The sequence below is a fragment of the Tupaia chinensis genome, unplaced genomic scaffold (genome assembly GCF_000334495.1).
Source record: "Tupaia chinensis unplaced genomic scaffold, TupChi_1.0 Scaffold000146_1, whole genome shotgun sequence".
Taxonomy (NCBI): domain Eukaryota; kingdom Metazoa; phylum Chordata; class Mammalia; order Scandentia; family Tupaiidae; genus Tupaia; species Tupaia belangeri.
Window position 1 is genome coordinate 7,186,157 of NW_006159616.1, and position 9,451 is coordinate 7,195,607.

General features: G+C 59.3%; 2 protein-coding genes across 3 annotated transcripts in view; one reads left to right on the forward strand and one right to left on the reverse strand.

Moving 5' to 3' along the window:
• The first annotated feature begins 319 nt into the window (after positions 1-319).
• On the forward strand, positions 320-4,069 carry MFAP2 (microfibril associated protein 2). 2 transcript variants are annotated; one of them, XM_006145232.2, is made up of 8 exons: positions 320-403; positions 1,323-1,409; positions 1,596-1,622; positions 1,724-1,810; positions 1,961-2,005; positions 2,921-3,008; positions 3,240-3,313; positions 3,595-4,069. In XM_006145232.2, the coding sequence occupies exons 1-8, from the start codon at positions 367-369 to the stop codon at positions 3,696-3,698; spliced, it is 549 nt and encodes a 182-aa protein (XP_006145294.1). In that variant the 5' UTR covers positions 320-366; the 3' UTR covers positions 3,699-4,069. The 2 variants fall into 2 exon arrangements, with proteins under 2 accessions (XP_006145294.1, XP_006145293.1); XM_006145231.2 differs by having other exon boundaries at positions 329-403; positions 1,320-1,409.
• A 1,580-nt stretch (positions 4,070-5,649) lies between these two features.
• CROCC (ciliary rootlet coiled-coil, rootletin) overlaps positions 5,650-9,451 on the reverse strand; it is a 54,919-nt gene continuing 51,117 nt past the window's right edge. Inside the window, exons 34-38 of the mRNA XM_006145233.1 lie at positions 8,392-8,541; positions 7,875-8,075; positions 7,555-7,686; positions 6,612-6,791; positions 5,650-5,966 (exon numbers count right to left, since the gene is read on the reverse strand). Coding sequence (XP_006145295.1) covers positions 5,880-5,966; positions 6,612-6,791; positions 7,555-7,686; positions 7,875-8,075; positions 8,392-8,541 — 750 coding nt within the window. The 3' untranslated portion in view covers positions 5,650-5,879. The remainder of the gene's footprint in view (positions 5,967-6,611; positions 6,792-7,554; positions 7,687-7,874; positions 8,076-8,391; positions 8,542-9,451) is intronic.

Below are 9,451 nucleotides of genomic sequence, written 5' to 3' on the forward strand. Positions count from 1 at the left end.
GTCCCGGACCTGGTGGCTTGCTTTCTTGCATTCCCTTTCTCTCTGTCTCTGTGTGGTCAAATTAAAAATAATAATAATAATAAATGAAATTAAAAAATAATTTTTAAAAAAAGATCAACCATAGAACCAGATTAGAGGCTTGGTCTCTTGTGACCTGAACACCCCAATGGGTCAGCAGGATCCCTGATGTCCCTCCAGAGTAGTCCCTGCCCCAGACCCCTGTCTCTCTGGATGCCCAGGTTCTATTCTGAGTACCTCTTTCTCCAGGCCAAATTCGGGGGGCCAGAAGCGGGCTCTGCAGCCTGGGTTACTGGCCCCTGACACAGCTGTTGCTCCCTTTCCTCCAGCCTGCCTCACTCTGTGACCATGAGAGCTGCCTACCTCTTCCTGCTGCTCCTGCCCGGTAAGTGGCTGCCAGGGTGGCAGTGGCTCCCCTCACGTGTGTCAGGAGTGGGACTGTGGCAGGGCGCTCACGGTGAGCCTTTGTCATGCCTTGTGGCCAGAACTCAGCTCCCGGGGTCTCCCACCTGCCTGTGTCACAGACAGGACCAGTGTGGACGCCCCTCCTGGCCTTCCCGCAGCCTTCCAGCAGGCAGGCAGGCAGGATTCCAGAGAGTGGGCGCGTGCCAGGCCGGGAGTCCTTGCTTTTCCTTTACCTCCTGCCCCGCTGGGGAGCCCATGTGTAGACAGGAGCACCCAAGGAAAAAGGTCTGGAGGCCTGTGCTCTGGACCATCTGAAACCTGCCACCCTGTACAGTCTTGACGTCTGGGGGGTGCTTATTGGTCAGACAAGGAGTTATTGGGGGATCACAAAGGCCCTGCCTGACCTAACATTCATTCATTCATTCAGCAGATATGGGTTGAGCACCTACGATATGCCAGGCACCGGGCCAGGCCCTGGGGTCCCACAGTGAAGCAGGCAGACAAAGCCCTGCCCTGCTGCCACGCGAGGGGAGGGAGACCAATACTAAACGGCAGGTTCTGTTGTGTGCTGTGATGTGATAAAAGAGGAGCGAGCGTGAGTGGGCAGGGGTGGCCCCTGGGCAGAGCTGAAATTGCAGTTGAGACCTGAAGGAGAAGCAGCCAGGTATCACAGACCCAAGGCGAGTCCAGTGCAAAGGCCCTGGGGCAGGTGGGGCAGGGAGGGGGAGCAGGGAGGGTCAGGTCAGGGAGGCACGGCAGGACCAGGCCATACCAAGGGCCTTTGGGGCTGAGGAAGGAGTTGGATGCTCTGAGAGTCTGGCTGGAGGGTTCCGGGCCCTCACAGGCCTGCCTCCTCTCCTTGTCTGGGGGACACCTACCCACTTTGCCCCTCTCAGCAGGCCTGCTGGCTCAAGGCCAGTACGACCTGGACCCGCTGCCTCCGTTCCCTGACCACGGCCAGTACACCCACTACGGTGACCAGATTGGTAAGGGCCGTGCCATCCCCAGGTCTCTGCCGACCCGGCTTCCCAGTATACAGGCTCACCCAGGGCCTGGGGCGGGCTGGGGTGATGGGAATCCTGAGAGTGGCCTTGGCTCAGTGGTGCCCTCATGTGCCCCTGGAACTGGGGCCTAGTGTGACCCCCTACGAATTCCACATTCTCTGTTTTCAGACAGCCCGGACTACTATGACTACCAAGGTAAAGCACTGGGGACAGGCTGGGACGGCTGGGCAGTGACGGGGGAGCCCATGTGGACCCTGGGGGGGAAGGAGGGAGCAGACCTTATCCTCTTGTTGCAGAGATGACTTCTCGGCCCCCGGAGGAGCAGTTCCAGTTCCAGTCCCAGCAGCAAGTCCAACAGGAAGTCATTCCGGCCCCCACCCCAGGTAGACCCCAAGTGCCTGCTTTTGCAGCCCCAGCCCCAGCTCCCTGTCAGCTCTGAGAGGGAGGGGTCTGTGCCGGAGCTGGGAGAGATGACTGCCCCCTGCCCAGAATAGGCCCCTTCGGGTGATCCCTGCTGCCTCTCTCAACACCAGAACCAGGAAATGCCGAGACGGAGCCGACAGAGCCTGGGCCTCTTGGTATGAGCTTCTCTGACAGCTGGAGAAACGGAGTCACACCTGGAAACGGGTGACGTGGGGGGGCAGTGCAGTAGGACAGAGCCTTTTTCTCTTGCCCAGTTAGGTCCTGTGGGCTGCTGGTGGTCAGGGGGGTGTTGAGGGGAACTCGTATACCTGCCCTGCTCTGGGCCGGTGTCATCAGGCCCCCCAGGCCACTCTGGGAGACCCCACTTTGCTCTTGTGGGCCTGGCTGGGAGCTAAGCTGGCTGCAGACTTGGGAGGGGCAGGAGTGTGCTGGGGGTTCCTGCTAGACACAGGGACTAGGTGGGGCACGTGGTGAGGCACGAAGGGCCGAGCGCCCGGCCAGCTGAGCTCTGCCCCAGCCAGCAGCCTGAGCACAAGACAGCGAGAACCGTGTGACTCCCCCTCGTGTGAGTCAGTGAGCATGCCACTGTGTGGGCTGAGTGTGTGAACCCGAGCTGGTGTGGACTTTTGTGTCTATGCATGGGTGAATGCGAATTTGTGTTTGAACTTGTGTGTGTTTCGATATGTGCTGTAAGTGTGGCTGTGAATTTATATATTTGTTTTGTATAAGAGGACTTCAAAAAGGTTTTGGGAAATGGAATTAAAATATGAGCATTTTGGTGCAAAACATGTTTGAAATCCATGCATAATTTTTCATAATATGCATTTTCCATTAATGTTTTGAAGACCCCGTATATAAAACTGGTCAGCCCCAGAAGGCAAAAACCATGCCGTGTTTGTGTGTATTGGGCATGTGTAGGTGTGGGCGTCTGGGCTGGCCTGCAGGTGCAGGGGTTATCTAGACTCTCCAAGCGCAGGGTTTATCAGGCCTCTCCAAGCCAGTCTCAGGTGCGGAGGTCGCAGGCTGGCCCCCAGCTCTGGTCCCCTAGTCCGACTCTGCCTGTCACCCAGACTGCCGCGAGGAACAGTACCCCTGCACCCGCCTCTACTCCATACACAAGCCTTGCAAACAGTGTCTCAACGAGGTCTGCTTCTACAGGTGAGTGCAGGTGGACAGCCTGTAGTTGGGACTGTCAGAAAGACTGCAGGAGGGTGGGAGTAGGGGACAGCTCTGGCCAGCCAAGGTGTGAGTTTGGGGAAAAATAGCGAATTCTGAAGTTGAGGCTAGACCTGGGGCCCAGACTCCCAGACTCCAATGCCCGGGTCTATGCAGGCTGGCCCAGAGGGGGAGGTGAAGGTGAGGCCGAGACGTCCCCCGTTCTGTCCCCAGCCTCCGCCGTGTGTATGTTGTCAACAAGGAGATCTGTGTCCGCACGGTCTGTGCCCACGAGGAGCTCCTCCGAGGTAAGGCCTCCACTCGGGCCTCCCTGACACGTGCTCACTTTACTACCCGGCCAGCAGCCCACCCACGAGGGCCACATACCGGGGCCCACGTGAGGAGTGCCCTGGTCCCCTCCCCATGACTTTTCATCTTCAGAACGTGCCCATCAGCAGAGAGGACATCCCCCTGCCCAGAATAAGCCCCTCCCACTGACCCATGCCTGCCTCAACACCAGAACGGCAGGCGTGGGGCCATTCCCATTACCCACCCTCACTCCCTGACCCTCCCTTCCTGCCCCCAACAGCTGACCTGTGTCGGGACAAGTTCTCCAAATGTGGCGTGATGGCCAGCAGTGGCCTGTGCCAATCTGTGGCTGCCTCCTGTGCCAGGAGCTGCGGGGGCTGCTAGGGCACAGCCAGCATCCCGAGCCCGGCCCTCCGGGGATCCGTGGGCCCTCAGGCCCTGCCTGATCTGGTGCTTTCTCCCCATCCTGACGTTCCTCTCCTTCCAGAGTTAGTGGACTGCAGCGGGCTGTGATGCCCCAGGTCCTGGGCACAGTGGGGGCTCCCCAAGTTCTAGTCTCTGCCCCCAGATGGAGGGCACCCCAGGCCTCCTTGTGGGACCCGGGTCCTGATGTGCCTTCTCAGCCCTGAGGACAGTGTCCCTCATCCCCCAATGTAACTGTGCCCCTTGCCCAGCTGGTCTGTAAGGATTTCCTACAGCCCACGGGTCATGGACACCTTTGTTTTATACAAGATTAAAAATAAGTTTTTACAGAAGTCTGAGAGTCATTTTCTCAGTGAAGAGCAGAGGGGCAGCCAGGGGTCCCCAGCACTGGCCGTCCTCACCGAGCAGCTACGTGATTCCCTGGAGATGGGCTGTTCAGGTGACCTTGGCCTTGCTTCTGCAGTCCCAGTGCTGCCACGTCACCCACGGCTTCGGCTCTGGCCCGCCCAGGAAATGGGCTGTGGCACCTGCCCGTGTTGCCGGGGGTGGCATGGGAAACAGCTTTCAGGGGTGCGGCTTTGTCTTTGTCAGGGCTGCCTGGTGAGGACACACATCCCGTCGCCAGAGACGCAGCCTGATGGGGGAAACCTAACATGTGTATGATGGGGGTGGGGAGCGGTTAAGGCTGGAGGTGAAAGTAGATTCTAGATGGAGGGTTCTTTTTTTTGTTTTTTAGATTTTTGTAATAGGGTGCATACACTCTCCAGAGAGAACAGAAAGTGAGTAACAACCCACGCTGCAATCCCTTTATTCTCCTCTCGGACTTTTGGACATGCATGCACATGTGCCCGTTTTATTTCAAGCCACCAGATCCAGGACTCGAACTGTGGTTGATTTTGTGGGAATCCAGTTCCTTAACCACTATGCCATCTACTGCTGGCCCTCAAGGACCTTTGTAGGAGCAGGTAGCTGGTGAGAGGGCAGGACAGAGGCAGCCATTGTAACACCCCTTCTGACAGCACGCAGGACCAGGCTCTGTTGCGTGTTCCCCACACTGGTCCCATTCACCCCTCTCAACGGATATGCGGTGGGCACTGTGAATACCCCATCTTCCAGATAGGAAAACTAGGCCCAGAAGTGTCGAGTAATTCAGCCAGGGGTCCATGGCCACCAGTGGCATGGCTGGGGCAGAATCTGGATGCTGGATTCCAACAGAGGAGGCTGAGCATGATCTCTCCCTGAAACACTATCCGTTAGTGTCCATGACCTCCTGCATGGCCACTCCTGGACACTGTCAGCCCCCACTCTACCAGCAACTGAGGCTCAGAGTGTAAGCAGCTTCGCCTCGAATGGCTCAGCAGAGCCCGGGCACGTTCGCTCCCCAGCCTGAGTTACTCACTGCTCTGCCCGGAAGACCTGTCACCCACGAGAGGGGGTCCCGTCCTGAGGAGTGTCCAGAAAAAAGTCGCACTGTGCAAGTCAGGTGACAGTCCCGTCTGTTACATGGGTGGATGGCCCAGGAATGCTGAGGCCCCCCACCCTGACACCTATGAGGTTGCTAAGTTCTTCACCCAACACAGGCTCTGCCTCCCCAGTCTCCCGAGCACCCCTCCTTTGAGGACCCCATCCCTCTTGCCCAGGCCTCACCTTTCCCCTCCCAATTCCTCCAGGTGGAGAGGCACACTAAATATAGAAAATGGATACACATCTGTACAACTGCTCTTAGAAAACAGGGTTGTCTTGTTACAAAAAACACAGTTCTGAACAGTTAACGTCGTATAAAGGTATAAAAATACAGGGACTCTGAACTCTTGACAAATTTCCTGATAGATCACTCTGAACTAAGGTGGAGAGACCTCTGGGAAGCTAGTCAGGCCTGGTACCTGACCCCTGCCTTACACCCGGGCCCAGGGGAAGGGGCTGGGCTGAGGCAGGGCTCGAATAGGTGGCCCTGATGATGCCGGGAAGCCATTACTGGGTCTAGCCTGGAGCTGGCAGGCATCCCCACCCCTCAGCACTGCCACCGGGTTCCTTCTCACCCCACTCTAGCTCTGGGGATACCAGCCCTGAGTGGGTGTGCTGGAGGCCCCCCTCCTGCCCCAGACATGGAGCTGCCTTCCAGGATGCCAGCCAGGACAGAGCTCATTTCTCTGCGGGGCCAGAGGATGGGGAGAAGGGTGCTGAACTCCTTCGAAGCTCCTGCTGCAACTGTCCCTTCAGCGTGGACACCTGGGGACGGAAGAGGTGATGAGGCCCAGGTCCCCAGCCTGGTCTGATGGGAAGGAGGGGCCGTGAGCAGTTATGACCCTGGATGGACCCAGTGCAGCCTGCTTCAGAGGTGTCCCCCTTCTCACTGTGCCCTGTGTGGCAGTCAGGTGTCTTGACTGTTGGGCATTTTAGGGGCTACTCCACCCCCACCCTTGATCCCCATCCTCATTTGGGTGGGCCTGACTCTAGCCCTGATGTGTAACCAAACCTGGCCTATTCGAGCACCTGGCCCTGAAGACACAGTTGGTTCCAGGGTGGCCAGGACAGGCCTAAGCTCTAAACTGGCCAGGGGACACAGCCCTGGGACTTTGGCTGGTGCTCTTGAGAAAAGCCCCTACCTCCACTCTTCTGAGATCACAGGTTGGGGAGAACTTGAGGTTCAGGCTGCTGTGGCCGCTTGTGCCCCCAGAGAGGGGCCTGCCTGGGCATGCCAAAGGACAGCAGCACCATGGTGGGAGGAACTGAGGCCCTGGTCAGACCCACCACACCCTCTGCAGTTAGGGGCCAGCACCTGTTCACACTGAGGTCATGACCAGCCTCCCCTCCTCCCCCAGCTCCATGCCTCCAGCCTGACCCAGTCCCCTGGCAGCGGGAAGGCCTGCCCACCTGCTCCTCCAGCCCTCGCACCCTCTGGCGGTGGGCCCGCTCCCGCGCCTCCAGGGTGCGCTCAGTCTGCACCTGGGCACTGCGCAGGCGCTCCACCTCCTGCTGCAGCTCCAGCCGCTGCTGCTCGTTCCCCTCCAGCTGGGCCGGGCTGTGGTTCTGCTCCAAGGCCACCATCTGTGCCTGCCAAGAGGGGCCACTCGTCAGAGTTCTCTGTGTGTGTCTGTCACGGGGTTTCAGGTACCTCCCTGGGGCACGGCCATACAGGTGGGAGATGCAGGAAAAACCCTTGTTTATCCCCACCCAGCCAGTTCCGAGTTTGCCAACGCTGGATCAGCATACCGTGTGCGCTCTGACGGGCACGTCCACGCGTGCGCACACACACACACACACACACACACGGACGTCTCCAGCCAGTTCCGAGTTTGCCAACGCTGGATCAGCATACCGTGTGCGCTCTGACGGGCATGTCCACGCGTGCACACACACACACACACACACGGACGTCTTCAAACAAGGAGACAGACCACATACACACAGGTACAAAGGAAGCATGAAAACACTCACCCATATTCATATACAAAAGCCCAATACTCCTACATACATCTACATACATGAAAACACCTGTCCAAAAACACATGTCTAACACTCATAACAGACAAGCCACATCTGTGCACGACAGTCATGCCACATGCACAGGAATACTCATATGGACACGCATACCTGCACGTGACAACACACACGAATGCAGCCTTTCCCCCCTGGGGAGAGCCCCTCCCGCCGTGGCTCAACCCTGGGACAGCCCCTCAGGTCTGGGCTCCTGTGTGGGCTGAGGACCCTGGGCTGGCTGAGCCATGGGCCCTGCCTGAGATTGCTCAGCACTCAGGCTGGGATGGCACAGGATCCAGGCAAGGAGGGTCCAGTGCTGGGTGGGCAGGGCCCAGACCTCCAGCTGCTGGATCTGCCTCTGGGCCTCGGCAAGCTCCAGCTCAGCCCCCGTGAGGGTGCGGTCCAGGCGGCCCTTCTCTGCGCTCAGCCGCACTGTGTCCTCATGGCTGCGGAGTTTCTCCCGCTCCACCTAGGAGGAGAGAGCAGGAGGGGGTCAGGGTGCTGGCCCAGGGAGGCCGGGGAGGAGAGACTCGACGGGGCACAGGGCTCTGCCTCCAGGGGAACACCATCAAGAGGAACAGTGGACCCTGGGCACGTGCAGCGGGGCCCACCACGGCCTGCCAGAGAGAGTGGGGGGAGGGCCTTGAAGCGCTGCACCTTGTCCAGCGTCCTCCTGAGAGCCACGCGGTCCTTCTCCAGCCGCAGGGCGGAGCGCTCTGCCTCCCGCTTCTCGGCTTCCAGCTGAGCCAGGGCGCGCTGCAGGCTGCTCAGCTGTTCCTGCAGCAGCCGCCGCTCATCCTGCAGCTTCTGGACCATGTGCAGAGCCACTGCCTCGCCCTCTTGCCGCTGCCGCAACACCTACAGCCAGAACCAGCCAGGTCCTCAATGTGTCCATGTGGCCTCAGTGTGTCTATCTGAAACTGGGAAGAGTGATGCTGCCCCACCGTGCCCACTCACTCAGCCAGCAATTGTGAGGCCACCAGGGAACTGTTGCCTAAGGCCAGAGAGTTCTCTCTGTACCTCAGCTTCCCCATCTATATGATGGGGGTGTGGACCATGCTTCCTCACAGGAGGCTGGACCAGGGTTTGGGCTGAGGCTGACATGGGTAGGCAGGTCCCTGTCCCTCCTTGAGAGCCTCACAGTCCCCTAGGGCAGCAGGCCACTGGCCCTCACCTCTCGCAGCTGTTGCAGCTGGCCCTCGGCCTCCGCCCGCTGCAGCTCCAGATCTGCCAGCTCGCCCCGCATGGTCTGCACCTGCCCGCCCAGGGAACCACTCTGCTTCCGGGCCTCAGATAACGTCTGCCGGGCAGCGTCCAGCCGTTCCTGGGGGACAGGGGTGACAGTGCCAGGCCTGGAGCCCTAAGACAAGAGGGCCCCTCTAGTCTGTACCTCTGGGTAGGTTCGTACCCCATCAAACATGTAGTGATCTCACCTGAAGGGTGAGCCACGCAGCAAGCCCAGGCCACAGACTACTCGCTGACCTGCACAGTCACTCGGACTGTCTTGGGTCCCTCCCAAGCCGATGGGAGGCGGCTCAGTTCTCTCACTGGGTACCTCCCAGCGCCTGCTCTGACCCATGCTCTTTTGGGCCGGCTCCTCCCTCAAAGCCTGCTCTTATTGACTTGCTCCTTAGGAATCCCAGATGACTGTCCCATAGGCCGGCTCTCTGCCAGACACCCTGCAAGCCTGCTCTTACTGATTCTCCCAGGGCCCTGCCCAGTCGGAGCCTGGCAGCCCCATACCTGGAGCACTTGGCGGTCATGTTCACAGGCAGTCAGGGCCTTCTGCAGGTGCAGATTCTTGTCCTGGGTGCTGGTGAGGCTTGCACTGCTCTGGGCCAGTGCCTCTGTCAGGCTCTGCACCTTATCCCGCAGGGCCCCCTCACTCTCCTCCACCTTAGCTAGGGCCCCGGTCAGCCGATCCACGGTCAGCTGCAAGGTGCCTGCCTTCACTTCACTATCGGCCACCTGGCAGGGGGACAGACAGGACAGTCAAGGGCCTCTGTTCCCATCTGACCTCTATGTCCTGCTCCTCCACTAGGTGAGCCCAGCCCAACCCCTGCCCACCTCTCTGGGATTCCACTGCTGACAGCCACAGTTCCATGCACCCCCACACACACTGCCTTAGTCGACTGCAGCTCAGTCCAATCCACTACCAGTTATCCACCCTCACCCAGAGCACCATCAGCCTGGTTGTCTCAGACCCTGTGGTCTCATTCCCCTGCTATGGAAGA